The sequence below is a fragment of the Triturus cristatus genome, chromosome 6 (assembly GCF_964204655.1).
Source record: "Triturus cristatus chromosome 6, aTriCri1.1, whole genome shotgun sequence".
In the NCBI taxonomy this organism is placed as follows: Eukaryota; Metazoa; Chordata; class Amphibia; order Caudata; family Salamandridae; genus Triturus; species Triturus cristatus.
Genome location: NC_140589.1, coordinates 729161412 through 729178195, shown reverse-complemented (window position 1 = coordinate 729178195; position 16784 = coordinate 729161412). Strand labels below are relative to the sequence as shown.

General features: G+C 42.2%; 1 protein-coding gene across 2 annotated transcripts in view; it reads right to left on the bottom strand.

Moving 5' to 3' along the window:
* The window catches only part of PREP (prolyl endopeptidase), a 692721-nt gene that overhangs the window by 233523 nt on the left and 442414 nt on the right, over positions 1-16784 (bottom strand). For both annotated transcript variants that reach the window (XM_085611249.1, XM_085611250.1), the window contains exon 10: positions 10229-10332. In XM_085611249.1, coding sequence (XP_085467375.1) covers positions 10229-10332 — 104 coding nt within the window. The remainder of the gene's footprint in view (positions 1-10228; positions 10333-16784) is intronic.

Below are 16784 nucleotides of genomic sequence, written 5' to 3'. Positions count from 1 at the left end.
AATATATTTATATTAGCACTCTTGCGGGTAATACGTATGGTCATCGACTCCATTGTTAGATTGTTTTCCAGCATGACGGGTGTGGATGGAAAGTGAAGTAAAGCTTAGTATAAGGTGATGTCCATGCAAAAGGAGTTTGTAAAGCAATTGTGAAAATAACTAACAAGCTCAGGTGACCAGGGAGGAGGGTGGTTGCATATGAATCTACAGTACTACAACCCACAAACATTTTCTGTTCTAGGCCAATGTGGCTGTAGATACACATACTTAACATAGACTGGAAAGTAGATCTCCTCAATAAGCGGTGGTTAACCTTTGGGAGTGCCAGTTGTTTGAAATAGTGTCTACAGGAATGCCTGGCCCACATTGGCTTGTTGGCGTGCCAGTACATTTACCAAGTAATGTTTTGTAAATGTATGTGGGGTAGACCATGTAGCTGCTGTACATATATCTGCTATGGGTATGTTTCCTAGGATGGCCATTGAAGTTCAGTTTTTCAGAGTGTTAGCTGTTTTACATATATCCGCTATGGGGATGTTTCCTAGGACGGCCATTGAGGTTCAGTTTTTCAGAGAGTAGTGAACTCTAGGAGGAATGGGTAAAGTTATTTTAGCCATAGCATGTTTTGATTCATTTGACAACCCAGCATGCAATGGCAGATTTTGAAATGGCCCTTCCCTTGCGAGGAAGCGACAAATAGTTGTGTTTTTCTAAATGATTTAGCTGTCAAGGCTGCTGCCAATATGTTGTGGCGGGGCAGCAGGGGCGGTGGTGGGGGTTTGACTACATTTTGGTTTTTTTTAATTACCTGATCCTGTGGCCACCTCGCACTCAGGTGCTCGTCCGTTCTCCTGCTGCACCATCAGCCCCTGGGAAAAACTCCCCATCCAATCCAGATGCTGCTCTCATACTATAATAGCAGCGCTAGGATTAGCCTGAGTGGGCTGGTTTGTCACTCCGCTCGAGCAAAGGGAGTCTGGGCTATTTCTCCACCTGTCTGAATTCTACAGCTGTGCTAGAGAAACCTAAGTGTGCATGTCTGTTTGGCCAGCCAAACAGACATGTGCACTTAGAAAAGCAGATAGCACTCCATTTCTCCTCCCTCCCATGGCCAGGTCCCGCCCCTCCCAACACACGCTGGCTCAGCCAGGAGCAGAAAAATAAAACCATAATAAGATAGTGTTTTATTTTTCAGCTGATGGCTCTGTGCCAGTGGGGCGACACTCCTCTGCCATTGTGAAGTAGCCACTGCTGTGATTTAGTCCCGTTAATATAATACACAAGAGCTCTTTCTAAATCTAAGGCATGGAAAGCCATTTCTGCAACAGAATCAGGTTGGGGGAAAAAGACAGGCAGTTACATAGATTTATCAAGATGAAATTGTGAGACTACCTTAGGAAGAAATTTTGGGTTGCTACAAAGTACAACCATATCCCCATGTATTTGGAGGAAGGTTTCTTCTAAAGTTATTGCCTGAAGCTCAGTGACCCGTCTGAGTGAAGTGATAGCAATTAGCAATGTTACATGCTAGGATAAAAACAGGTGAAAAAGGGCAGGAGTGAAGGGTTTCAAATGTGAAGGGTCCATTAACCTTGCTAATACAATATTTAGATTCAATGTGGAAGCTGGTAGAACTCTAGGAGGAATGCTTCTTAAGCCCTTCTAGGAAGGGTTTGACAACTGGAATCCTAATTAGGGAAGTGTGTTGCCTATTTTTAAGATATGCAGCCACCACTGTTAGTTGTAGCTTTGTAGATGTAAAAGCTAAACCAGGGGTATGCAAGTGAAATAAGTAGCAGACAATGTCCTGTTCTTTAGATGCTAAGGGATCAATGCGTTTGGACTGACAATCGTGAACAAATCTTTTCCATTTGGCAGCATAACAGGTCAAAGTAGTAGGTCTCTGTGCCCGTTTAAGAATATCCATACATTGTTGTGGTAGAATAAGATAGCCAAATTCGAAGACTGCAGGAGCCAGATTACAAGGTTAAGTGATCTGGGGTCCGGGTGACTGTTTCTCAGTGGTTCTGTGCGAGAAGATCCTGCCTCTTCGGTAGTGCTTTGTGGGGAACTATCAACGTTTCGAGAAGATTAGTGAACCATAGCTCCCATGCCCATGTGGGAACCACCAGTATGAGGGCGAGAGATGCCTGCCGAAGCGTGCAAACCAGAAATGGAAACCGTGGGAGAGGGGGAAAAGCATAATCAAATATCTCGGACCAACTCATCCATAGTGCATGGCCTTTGGACTGTGGGTATGCGAACCAGGAGGCGATGTTCGTACCTGTTTGGCATTTTCTGCTGTGGCAAAGCGATCTATTTGTGGTTGTCCCCAATTTTGGAAGTATTGGAGGAGTACTTCTGGGTGGAGTTCCTAATCGTGGACTTGTTAGGGCCTGCTGCTGAAGAGTTGCGCAAACTCATTTTCTACTCCCCGGAGATACTCCACTAACAGGTGAATGTCATATCGCAGAGCCCACTTCCAAATGGTCTGGGCTAACTGGGAAAGCTGTGGGGACTTGATGCACCCCTGCTTTTGGAGATAATACATGGCTGTCCAATCCAATTTAAACTTTATTTTGGTCATAGGCCATAAAAGTGACAGTTCAAAAGTACAGTATATATGCTCTGTTAATAATACAGTTAATAATCAAAAGACATTTAAAATAGAATGTGGGCTCGCTAAAATGACAATATAACAGGTGCCATAAAATTCTTAAAATCATGGGTTAAAATGATAATTAAAATTATCCTATAATCGGTTAAGAATATCCTCAGCTTTAAAATTACAGATACAATTTGCATAAGTGCTAAAATTGCATAGGAAAAGAATAACCAGTATTCTGATTGACAAAGTTGTGACAATAAAAGGTTAGATTCAACTAATAGGGGATGGGTACGAGATGGTTTGCCCCGGATCAGCCAAACACTCTCTAGGAACTTAGCAATCGAGAACACAATAGTGGGAGAGTTCTGCTATGCTACTCTGTACTTGATGTACCACAGTGATTTAAATTTGGACACAAAGCAAATCTTGCCACAGGAGTCACTGTTACTGCATGGATGAATACCAGAACCTTCCTTAATGCTCCATGGGAGGGATAAACTGATTCACATTGTGTAGGAAAGTAGGATCTGCTTCTTATGGTTACCCCCACTGTTTGCTTGATGTTACACTGTTTTTGACTAGTCTGACTGGGATCCTGCTAAGAAGGACCCCAGTATATCTGCTTTCTCCTTAAAATATTATGCCATGTACTTGGTTACACTCCATATTGGATACTGGGGTACCCTTAGAAGTCCCAGGTACATGGAACACATGTACCCAGGGCATAGGTGCCCCTGGGGCCTCCCATGGGCTGAAGCATGTATTATGCCACCCATGAGAGGCCATGCAAAATGGACCTACAGGCCTGCCATTACAGCCTGTGTAAGATGGTGCAAACACCTCTTTATAGGTTTACTATATCTATAGGTCACTACACTTAAAACCTATAAGTCACCCCTATAGCAGGCCTTGACAATCCTGAAGGCAGGGTGCTGGGCTTTATGTGGGAGGGTGCCCCTGCATGAGTAGAGCCCCTCTGCAGCCTTCGGAGACCATTCTTCCGGGTTGTCTGTGACACAGCCAAACATAGAGGTAGAGGCGCATTATAACCTCATGGTAAATGCTATCTCGAAAACGGCTGAAACTAAACATGTCATGTTTGGTATCTAACTCCTTGGAATCATACCTCCACATTGGTAACAAGTGTGGGAGGTATGATTCCACCCTTCTGAAGCAAGCTTCGTTGGTCCCTGGTCTTCCCGGTACCAGCCTTCTCGACACGGACAGCACAAAATGGAGAGACACATTTCTGCCCTCCTGCTGCTGAGCCAAGCTCGAGCAGAGGAAGGCAGCACAATAGGCATCCTGTCACAGGGAGGTGTGACCACCTCCCAGACAGGATTCAGTGTATTGGAGCTTGCTGGGTGCACTTCCAAAGTGCCTGAAAATCTGCGCGATGGGCACATTTGGTGTCCCTGTGAATAGTACAGCTCAAACCAGTTCTGGGAGCCATTGGCTCCTGCTCTAGCGCGAAACTATACAAAGGACATGGGGGTAAACCACGCCCTTGTCCTGACCCTCCCCTGGGAGGGTCCCCTGAATCTGTCCAACCCTCTCCCATGGCTACAAAAGGGCTTACCTGGCTGTAGGATCCCAGAGTTGACGTGGACATGATTCTGAAAAAGAAACCACTGACCTTCCACTGTCTGGACACTCTGGACTTCGCCTGGGCCCGACTTAGTCTCCCTCTCCGTCCAAAGCGTTGACTGTGCCTGTGCACCATACAGGCTCCGTGCAGGACCTGTGGAGCATCAAGGACAACTGAAGTATTTCCTTTGGAGTGAAGGAGTAATTCCCCTGCGTTTGCAGGCACCGTAACGCAACTGACCAATCTGCTGATCCTGAGCTCCTTCAGACTCGGAAGGCTCCAGTAACACAGGAGGTTGATTCCTACGTTCCTTGAGATCGAGATGCCCTCTCACCTAGTTTGATGCCAGTATCCCTCATGGGGACCACATAACCCGAACCCCTGTGCACCGCATGAGTTTGCAATTGCATATGCTTGTTGGTGTTACCCAACTTCGTGCATTGGGCTGTCGATAGCCCTCACCTCTGCGCATATTTCCTACAAAGGACTTCGGCCTCCTCGCACTCTGTGCCCTGCAAGCTTTTGCTTTGTGAAACTGCTAGAGGTCACCTAGCGACTCCTTTGCCTTCGGCCTGTGGGTCACTTTGAGGGCCAACACTGCTTTTCTTGGGCTCCCCTGATTGCTCCAGGCCTGCCCTGACTCCTTGCTGTGTTGAGTCCTCTGGTCCTTGCAGGGCCAGACCGTAACCTTCTTTGACCTTCTTCGTGGGTTGCCGCTGCCTAGGCTTGTTGGTGCTCCCACCGGACTAAACCCCTCAGCACTCGACATCCTTCGTGGGACAGCTCGCATCCGGCTTCTGGTCGTCCTCGATGTCTCCTGGTCCCTGCAGCTGTCAAGGTCTCCTTCACACCTTATGCACCCAACATCGGTGGGCATTCGTCTACCGAGCACCTGGTAACTCCTGAGTGACCCAGACTCTGTCCCTTCTGCTTTCAGGTTCCTTCCATCAAGAATCCACCTGCAGATTCCATCGAACACTTTTCTTCTTTCCAGCAGTGGCATTTCTTTGAAGACTCCCATTGAGAATAACGGCGGTTTCCGACGCCACTTCAGACCTATGCACCCGGGTTCCCTGTGATAGGTAACTCTGGTACTTCGAAATCCACGAGTGGGGTGGGTCTCCAACCTTCTATGTTCCAAAGGATTTCCTCGTAATTCACTGGGAAGGGTCCTTTAATTCAAAAACTGCAACTGCGACTCTCCCATTGAATTGCACGTAGCACGCGGTTGTGTTCTCACACTGCACCCATCCTCCATGTGGTCCCTACTTACTCACCTTGGGGTTCCAGCGATTCTACTCACTCTAGACTCTGTCTTGAGCCATGCTTCTTATACCACTATTTTAGTATATGGTTTGGTCTCCCCCTGGAGCCCACTGTGTATTAGTGCTACTTAAGAATTGTTTCTGTGCAAAAGTATTGTGTGCTTTGTGTTTATCTGCGTGTAGCAGATACTTCGAGGTATTTAAGGTGTTCTAATAATAAATATATATTCTTATAACTACTGTGTTGCATTCTTGTAAAACAAGCTGCTTAACATTCCTTCAAGACTAAGACTGAACGCTGTTCTCCACAGCAACCACTTGGATAGCTTTCATAAGGTTATCTTTGACCTCTTAAATCACCATAAGGGTTGTTTGTAATGGTGCAAGGTGCCAACTTTAATTAGAGAACATCCTATGGTTCCGGAGTAGCGTGCTACTCGCCGAAAAAGCACTTCGACGCCTCGTCAGGGGTAGTAAGCACTATGTAAATGCAATTACAATACAATACACCAGGCTAACTTCTCACACATTGGTTCTTCGAACAGTGCAGTTCATGGTGAATCTTTTTGCTCCGCCACTTAAAAAGGTCATCATCATCATCAATAAACTTTATTCGAGATAGACCATAAAAGTACAAGAAAAAAAAAAGTTACACTACAATACAAGAAGATGATTTCCAGTACATTATAAAAATAATTAAAGATTTATACATTTATATTTAAAATCCGTGAAAATGGGAGAAAGGCAAAAACCTCAGTTAGCATCCTGTTATACATTTCCGTCTACCCAGGTTTTTCTAAAATCACCAATCACCATTAAAAACTATGTACAGTGTGTACAACAATAAAAAGACAAAAGTATAATTAATTAAAAAACACATAATGCACTATTAACGATACTGTTCCAAGACACCAGCCCGCCAGGCTGCTAAATTACATAGATGAGAAACAGACTAAGGCCTAGACCGGGGCAATCATGTAAAGACAGACACAAATTATCTTTAAGAACACTGGCACAGAGGTTAATTGCGGCTAGATCTGAGCCTGACTGCAGACCTCAAGAAGCTAAGTACATACATGGGAGAAGTGTGGCTCACTGGTTAGAGTAGGCAGACCTGGAAGCAGAGGTCAGCCCGGGACCAGGGTTCAATTCCCAGCTCGGCTGGGTCTTGAGTCCATAAATTGTCCATGGACTTGATAATTCTCGCTCCAGTGCATACTCGATTCATGGTTCACACTCTGCGACTCTGGGCAATAGCTTGCTTAATCTCCACAATGGCCCCTCGCGGTGGGATGCCTGGCTTTCACCTTGTGATATCTCACAGGGGAATACCAGGACGGGTTCCCTAAGCAAGCGCTTAGAGACCGGTTGGTGATTTGCGCTATATAAATATCTGCACATTTACACACATTTACACACATATAACACAGATTCGGTAGTAAGAATTTGCCCCAAAAATGAGCGCTAGTCTAACCTGGCTAAAATTGCACTTCTTTAAAATAGGGATAAGATTGGATTTTCTTGGAACCTCATAAAAAATACAGAACATTAAAAAGTGCATCATGTCCTGTAGAGACTTCCCGTCGCAGCCACAGAGAGGGAGACTCTGGCCCTTATGTGCTCCACCCAGATGGGCCAGGAGATATTGGAAAAGGTCCATGTGGAACCTAGTCAGTAAGAATCGGTCATGGAAACATTTAAGCCACCGGAGATAAGGCTTGGTTGATGGCGCGGTTTTCATTGGGAAATATCCAAGCACACTAGGCTTCTTCAGTTCCTCTTCTTCCCTGTCCATTTGCCGTTTAAAAAAAAAGTTCTCCTTCACCCTACGCTGGTCTCTACTACACATATTCTCTGGGTTGGTGAATAAGTCAGCCCTTCCCAAGTCTGCAAAACAATCCCTTACATACTTAAGCCAGGGAATGCAGTGGTAGTGATCCAGGGAAAGACAATCATTTAAAATATTGTTACTAAGGACAACTCCCTCCCTGAGCCACAAATTCATCCACAATACTAGGGAGTGGCAAGACAACAGGTCGGAAAGAAAAGCCAACCTCAGTCCTTCGTGGACTATAATAGAGGGAATACACTGGGGTAGACATAAAAGACGTTTAAAAAAAGTGTTTTCAACAACTTGGAGTTCCTCATGCACCATATAGCCCCAGATCTTGCTACTCTAGGTCACCTTAGTGATACACGTGGCCTTGTAAATCTTTAAGAGGGCCCCCATTGGTCTGTTACCCAGCCTGGATGCAATTAAGAACGGAAGAGTTGGCCCTGACAAAGTCCTCCTTTTATCCCATTATTAAGGGGACACTAAGTCATGGTAGCATCGAAGCCTAAGCACAGATATGAAAAGACATCAGTCTTTGGTACCGGCGACGATCCCACAGCAAACATGTAAGCTTTATTGGGGCATGCACCTACTAGCATTACACAGGATTTGTTGTTTTTCACTCGCAGGTCCAGCTCCTCCATAAAATGAACAAATGAGTTCAATAAGGTTTCCAACCCCCTCGCTGTCCCGGCCAGGAGGACGCGTCATCAGCATACAATAATACTATAAGGCTCCGCCGGCCCACTTGTGGGCAGTCGGTATTCGTCTTCATAAGGGTTTGCTCCAGGTTGTTGATATACAAGTTAAAAAGAAAAGGTTGCCAAAATACACCCATGACGAAAAAGGTCACCAACCGTCACTGCTTTACATGCAAAAAAGAGGGGAAAGGTGCTCTCACTGATTGATATTTCTGATTGAACGCACTGTCTTTCAAATTGGGTTTGAAGAGCTCCTGTGTATTCGTTAACACTAAATAATGCTGTTGCCGCTCAGATCTGCACAAAATTATGCGATAAAGTTGCTGAGCATGCTCCACTGCAAGGCAATTTGCTGTAGTGTCCGATTCATCAAATCTTTTTGTTTTATGGAAACAGACCTAAATGAACATGTTATGGATGTACACTATCAAACAGACGAAGAGAAAATGGAAATCTTACAGTACTTTGAAGAAATCTAAAGAGAAAGGTGGATATATACTTTTTCAAAACAAGATACTTGGTGACTTCTGCTGCTGAAAATCAGGCTGGTTAGCCACCTTAGTCTCTAACATCAATAAAACCCAAGGCTATTCAGATTATTAGAAAAATATGAAACAATTAATTTAGTAAAATACTGTTTCTTATATATTTATTGGATCCCTTTATGAACATTAATTGTTGAATAAAACAAGCGAGGCATTCTCATTTTGTATTCTAATGTGAATATCAATAATCGCATAACAAAAATACAGCTTTTCTAGGGTAATGGACTATATTACATTACATTATTTAACAGTATAGTCACATTTGCAGCTGCAGTGTTTCTAATGTTAAAGCTTACATCTTGATTTTGTCACTTCATACTTTTTCAATGACAATGAGGTGGAGTGACTAGATGATATAATTTAGTCATCTCTCCAACACAGATAGACAACATGGCTTCCAGGTCAAGTGATAATAATAATAACAACACAAACTGGGGAGGGTATTCTGCAGCTACAAGCTGATGAGGGAGATACATTACCTTCTGCTGTAAAAATGTATCTCACTGTGCAATGTCCAGAACAAAAGTGGCAAATTGATTAGTGAGGATTTGGTGAATAAACGGATCGTTTCAATGTGTTGTGCCTATTAGACGTATCTTGTTTCACAACCGAATGGTAGGAAAGTAATACAATAAGGTAAGAGATTTTATTACAAGAACATACAACTTGGTTTGAAGATCTAAATTTCGGACATGAGCTCAAACCTAGAATTATCCACATTGCATATGGTATTCGCACACCTTTAGTGGTCTACTGAATTAGGTAGGAGAAGTAACAGCCCATCAGTTCAAGGTAACCTTCTAGGGACAAAACTTTATGTGCGACAGATAGGCAGAGTGCTTCTTGGACATGCCTTCATATTCCTCTTAAATCTCGGGAGGAAAGATGATTCTAAGAAAAACCTAGGCAGACGGCCAATCAAATGAGTAATCACTTACTGATAAGGTTGTCATTCATTGAGTCAAAGTTAGAGGAAGACGCCAACCACACTCAAAATATTAAAATATATTTAAAAAATTTACTTTTAATAACCCTTTAAAAAATGCTTTTAATTGAATTGAGACAAGTGGGTGGAGTAGTCTCTTTGGTAAATCGATCTGACTTTCATCCTTCAACATGGTACTTTATTACTTATATGTGAAATTCCACTAATTGACTGAGGTTTTTCTGACTACACACAGTTACACTTTTGTTTTGTAATAAAAAAATAATAATAAGAAGAAATGTTTGAAAAAAGGGATCACAGCCTTGAGAGATACTCTCATATACGCGATCCTAAATACAGATGATTGTAGGACAGATGCCCTTGGTCAGGATACAGGGTCTGGTGGGTAGGTAGTGCAGTATCAGTACTCACTACAGAGCGATCTTGATTCCAAATTCAGTGCCTCCATCGTGGGTCAGTGTGTACTGCTCTGCAGTGTTTCGGATGTACTGATGCCCCGTAAAAAAGCTTTTTTTTAAGAATGAAACCCCGCAAACTTTGTTGGGTTTCTTATGTACAATTTGGTCATCTTTTCAAGGGATGGGGCCAAAAGCATCAAGAAATATGACACTGGTTAAGAAGTAAAATGGAAGAGGGTGGACAGTGCTCCTACTTCCTAAACAATAAAAAAAAAGCTGATTGGGTGCAGCATAAGCAATTACTTCTAATGTGGATGCAAGCATTTCATTTGAGCATTTTTACCTGCACTGTCTGGTAATCGGAAGGTTCAAATCCTTTCACAGTAACCTCTCGGAAAACAGTTGCCTCAAATTCCTCGCTGGTCAGATCACAGTGATAAATAATACCTAGGAAAGAGGTCAAGTTCAGCAACTTAGTACACATGCATCATTAAATGAAGACTGGTTCAGAAGGCATGACAGCTCAAAATAAGTGACAACCTTATCCTCAGCAGGGTTAGAAAGCAACCTTGAGTGGGTCTGTACGATTAATAATTCACAGAGACGTGTTCACTAAATAAGAGATGGAGCCCTTTGTGGAGAAAGCACAATGACCGCTTTATAAAGCGAGTCCTGTAAATTAAGAAGAGCCACTATACGACTCAACAGGATTGTATGTCATGGACCTACTTTGCATTTAGGCGCAGCATATAGGTGTGCAGGCGGTGTGGTACAGCAATACAACAACTAGATATTCTCAATCTAAAGAACAGAACTGTGATGAGACAGGCAAATGGGAAAAAAAAAAATCACCCTGAGGGCTCCGCCAGCAGAAACCACATGCAAATACAAACATCAAAAGGGAATCCTTCACCATGGACAGGAACAATTCATTCACGATCAAAGGGTGCCATAAGCTCCTTTTACCTTGCCTGTGCCCTATCCCCAGTCAACACAAACCAAGCGTTCAAATTAACAGCATGTTTTTCATGGAGAAGATATTTCCTCAGGCTAGAGTAAGTTTCTAGTGTCGCAATGAACAGTTAGGGTTTGTACATTCACACAGTCCAGTAGCAGTCGTTTTACTTTTTACTTAGATCAAAAAATACGCGGAGCACGATTTGTTTAAAAACACTAAGACCATACTCGCATTCTCAGATATTCAGGGAATTTCGGAAAAATACAACTTTTTTTTAATCAATACAAGCAGTAAACACACAATCTAAGTTTTAAAAACAGATACTCATCGTTGATTTTGGGTGGAGAGTTGTCGAAAAATCCCTTCAATTCTAAAAGGACTCCAAGACGTGGAACATGCATAACCCATGTGCACTAAAAATGGATCAAGTTTTTCCCCAAACAATTATTACCTGAAAACTAGAAACCTACTAAATGAGACAGATCTATTGTTTGGTGAAAATGTAAAACATACTTTTATATCAATTGTATAAGATTTGAAGGCTACTGAAGTTTCCTTTTGAAAAATAGTTCACTAACGCAGGAGATTACTGCCGACAAACATGCCGCTATAATATTTCTAAGCATTGTAGGATAATCCACGAACACATTTTTATTACAATAATCCAACATATTTTTATTTCATCAAAATTATTAGAGCTACCATTTTATTAAGATCGGAAGACAGGGATGGGTATCAAACAGGATGTGGTCAAGTGTCATCTTTGCCTTTTTTCTCTGTAGACAGACTGTAGATCATCACATCTAACTGCCAAACTGGTAGACAGGAAGGTTACATGTGCATTTACAGCAGACCTCCACAGTGGAAAAAGACCAGGAATGAAAGCTTCCAGTGCAGGAGCTTATGCTTGTAAAATGTGTCAAGATTTCAAATTACTTACTTATATATGTCTACCAGCTGGGTATGGACCGAGACCAAGTACCCATGCATCATTAGAACTACTCATGACCAAATCAAGAATACACGCTAAAATGTATTTGACGATACTACCTTTTTTCTGGAGGCTATAATAACTGACTGCGGGCATCGGTTCACAGTCTAATTTCTGTTTTCACTGACATAGTGCCACAAATTATTTGAATCCCAAACACATTTCACTAGTCCTGATGATATTCACAAGGGCCTCAACTTTTCTTTATTCAACTTGCTAGGAGTAATCCCTGAAAAAGTCTAATCTGCAGGGAACAAAATATGTATTGGCTGTTTTGGATCTTTAGATGTAACAAATTGATGCTGAAGCAATAAAGCTGTTCAAATAAAGAAAATACATTTCAGATATATTTTTTATAATGGCATTTGTCATAAATGTATGCTCATACAATGCAGACTAAACACATGGAACTCAAATCTATGTGTGCTGACCTATTGTAAATTTGGTATGGTTAGTGCTGTGTGCATACATCTGAAAGTTTCACACCCCAGCTATACAAGCTATACAATACCTTGTATGGTGCAGAGTCTTTTATGGCTTAGCGCTCCATTAAAAACAAGAGCACGTATGATCAACTTACAAACCGGGATACTCTGGTAGTGCACAAAGATCTGCCACAGCCAGCACAGATTTAAGCATTACATTACTTCATGAGAGGACGTCTGATGACGAAGGTGCAGCTGAAAGACTGTCAGGGCCTTATTGAAAGTACTAGAATGACTGATCACTTTAGAGTGCTGTAAAAAAAAATGCAACGTTCCTTGAAATGAAGAGAGCTGGAGCAAAATATAGGCAAGGATGTATAGAGGAACCTCAGAAAACACTTCAGCATGACAACGGTCCAGGGGCTGGTATCTATGCCAATCAATGAGACAAAATTGTTACTTTTTAAGTACAGATGTTTTCCAAATGCCTCTTTGTCTGATCATCTTTAAAGCACAGACCTCGCGGTCGAGTGCCCATAGTAGCACAAACATCTGCTCGGACTCACTGCCATCTAATTAAGTGTACCTGCAATGTGCAAGGCTAGAAGGAACAGATCAAAGCAAACAACCCAATCCCACCCTTGGCAGGCAAAGTTGTGCTGAGGGAATAACCTCTTGATAGAGAAAAGACGTGGTATTGTGGTTGTATCATGACCCCCATCGGCCGGACTACTGACTGTTAAAAAGAAGCATTTAACGGTAAGGAAGATCACTTTCAACTCAGGCAGGTTAATGTGGAGTGATGTATCAGATCAGTTCCAGGGAGCACATTTAGTTAAGTCCCCTTAGTGGGTATCACAGCTGGACTCTGATAACTTTTTGCTATTGTGACTTAAGAAAGGACCCCTCACCAACAGCTGTGAAGCGCTGGCTTATCTCAGGCATGGCATCAGAGCTTGGAAAACTGCACAGACCTATATTGGCTGTACAGCAGCTATTTTCCTTGCGCTACGACGAGAGGGTAACAGGATCGCCTAAGCATTTAGGTACTAAACACAATCCCTATGCAGAAAGGCTATGGTTCTAGAAGCCTCTAGCACCACTATGCGGTCATTAATCTACGGGAAGGATTGTCAGCCCTATTGATGATCACGCTCTTTCTGGTGTTATGCTGTATCAAGTAGGCCCCCTATGAACAAAATAATTACTGGGAAGTTCATAGTTCCAGATCCTTTGAAATCTTAGGTTTACTATGGTCAGGTTGAAGGTTGCAAGTTCCCTGGAAGATGCCCTTGGATGGCAACCTTCAAAGCAGGGGTGACTAAGGAATTTCTGCAGCAGCAGAAAGGCTGGTACCAGAGTCACAGATTTCAAAAATCTGGTGTGCTGTATTGAGGCCACGTAATAGCCTTCTCTACTGGTAATGCTGATCCCCTATGGTAACACTCTGCCCCAACCACATAAGTTCAAAGCTATCTTTCTTACCACATCTGCTGCCACTGTATTCAGAGACGTATATAATAACTCCCTAGACTCGAGGAAGCGTCCTTCCAATCTCAAAACCACCTTTGTCAGTTTTCTCATTAAAAAAAGAACCTTGATCCATCAGACCCAACCAAATAAAGACCCATCTCTGAGGGCCCATTCCTAGAAAAAGTAACAAAGAAATCTGACATCTGTCAGACCATCAACTTCATATAAAGGGCACAATCTACTCTTTGATCATCAAACAGGTTTCTGTCAAGGAAGATACACTGAATCCACCTTGATATTCATTTGGAATAAGGAGAAATTGACAGAGCACAGAAACAAAGCAACATCACTACAAATGCTGGACCTATCAGCAACTTTTTACACTGTTCATTATCAGAATCCACTACTGACCATAGAAGGCATATGAGAAAGTATCTTAAACTAGTCCAAAAATCCTTTATTTGGTTATTACTCACCATAAAGCGCATTTCATAAATGTTAAAATGTTCATTTTTTCACTATATAAAATTTCATTTTCAAAAAGGTACAAAAAATAACTTCTTGGTTAGTCCTTACCCTAAAGTACATTTCATTATATTAAAATTTGCATTCTTGCCTTACGTAAATTCACTCATTCCCAATTTATTAAATAATTCACTACAAATTCAGTAGAATTGATAAAAAAACAATCCTTTTCCCGGGTTAAGTCCCTCAGTTATTTAGCCTGTACTTAAAAGAAAGTTACTGTTGTTGGTCCTAAAATAGATTTCATCCAACTTCCAAGGCAGGATATGAACTGAATACCCCCGTACACTTCACCTCTTTTCTTCAAACCCGGTGAAGTTCTCAAAGGCTCAATCACCTCTTCACTCCTGTTCAACTTATGTATCACTCCTTCACCAGACTTGATCTACTCCTTCAAACAGCAATGCTACAGTTATGCCAAAAACACACAGATATACCTAAAACTGAAACTCAGAGGATTTAAGAGTCATCGAGACTAGACAACTGACTTCTCGTCACTGATAAATGGTTGATGACCATCTTAAACCTAACTCCTACAACATCCTGTTGTGTTGACAACAGAAAAACTACCAACCTTGTATCATCTGGCCCAAGGAACTATAGAATCCCCTGTTAACATCAAAGCAAGTACAACGTCTTGATATAATTACAGGTTTTAGCTTATCCCTAATCTCTCAAATTAATAAAGTCACTTAAAATGCTCCTAGAAAATGAAAACCCTCTGAGGCATTTTCCCACATTTAGGAAACACGAAGAAACTACAGGTCATTCTCACACTCACCATATCATGTGCAAACAATGCAAATGGTTTGTACCTAGGGGTACTATTCTTCCTGTACCACGAATTGCTAAGGATACAAAATGCTACTGCAAGACCGCTCCTTAAATCTTCATCCACAGGACCAAATCACACCAGGGCTTTAAGCACTTTGTTGGCTACTTATCACCAGATCCTCTACCATTCAGAGCAAAGACCCACTATTCCTGCAAGCTAAGTAAACATCCTGCTCTAGACTAGCCCCTTGCTAAACATATTTTTAACACGAGAAGAGGCGCATTGGTGGAACATTGTTCTCAGTACGTACAGGATGTAAACTGACGGAATTTGCTTTTACCAAATATAAGAAGACATTATAAGTTCAGGAAGAGAGTAAAGATCTGACTTTTTCTTAGCTATTTACACCAGCCTGATAGCTTGGCTCCACAAAAACAGAACAACCTACAAGATCATTACCAAGAATGACAAAAAAGATACAAGAACAACTCAAACTGTTTTAGCCTAGATGACTAACTTGTGCATGCCAGGGACTAGTCGTCCAGGTTTTCCAGTTAGGAAGGAAATGCATTCCGACTGTCTGTAACCTACCGGTCCCGGCAGCAGTGGGTAGGTCCCTGGACATATTGGATACTACGCAAACTATATGGGGAAGTTCCTCATATCTTGACCTGATTTATGAAACAGTAGTATATCCCAAATAGGGTAGAACCAGTACTACCAGTCCTTAGACAGAGTAAGTCATGGTGGCATAAATTTCAAACATTAGTTCATGATTGTCTTTCGGTCCACCTTAGTGTAGATAGTTTTTTTAACTTTTGGTTCTGACGAATCGTCTCTAGACTTGTAGAATAGGCAAGAAACATGTAGACCAACCACATGGAAGAGGGCCACACCTGAGACATTAACTTAGCATTGCGCCTTTCCTTTTTATTTTAATCAGGGTAGGAGACACCACAATTCAATTATTTTTGCTGGTACTCCCAACCCTGTTTTAATTGACATAAACATCACACACCAATTCTTCATCTACACTCACTAAGCCCCTCACCCACACGGCACCAAACGGCTATTTGGAAAAAGATCTCCACCTAAGTGCCCCTCATTGGGAGCCCTTCAGGCATTGCAACGCTGGCCAGACGAGGAGCAGCCCAAAGATGAAGCATGACACCCAACTGGGTGTGTGAGGGCATTATATTCCAAAGAAATGGATTCCCATCTCTTTGACTCTATAGCCTACTGCCTTATGTATATTGCTACACTCTAGTTTATTCAGGAACAGCACAACTTTAATTTTCATATTTTCTCTTGAGTGGGTCCCACAGAGCAATATATCCTCGCAATCTGTAACAAATACATGTATTGTGAGGCACTTCCTTATGTGTTTATCTATCTAAACTTCATTGCTTCTGAACTAATGGTCAATTATTACAAAAGTGACATGTAGTCAAACGATAAAGACGACTGCTATTCTTCGTATCTGGGATGGAAAATTTTAGAGCATTTATGAACTCTCTGATCAAACATGTACGATGGTTGCACACAGAGCATGCCCAGGGCGGTCCTCCTTTTGACTAATGAACTTCTATAGGGCATTTATGTGGGTTAACTGTAACAGGTACATGCCGTAAATTGCTCCTATGCCCCTATTAGCATAGCTGTATCCAAGCCAACTGATGACCAAATCTTTGTCCTGGAGGAATCCTATAGAGCTCCTTCTCTTGCTACCAATAACCAGCACATGCTTGTGTG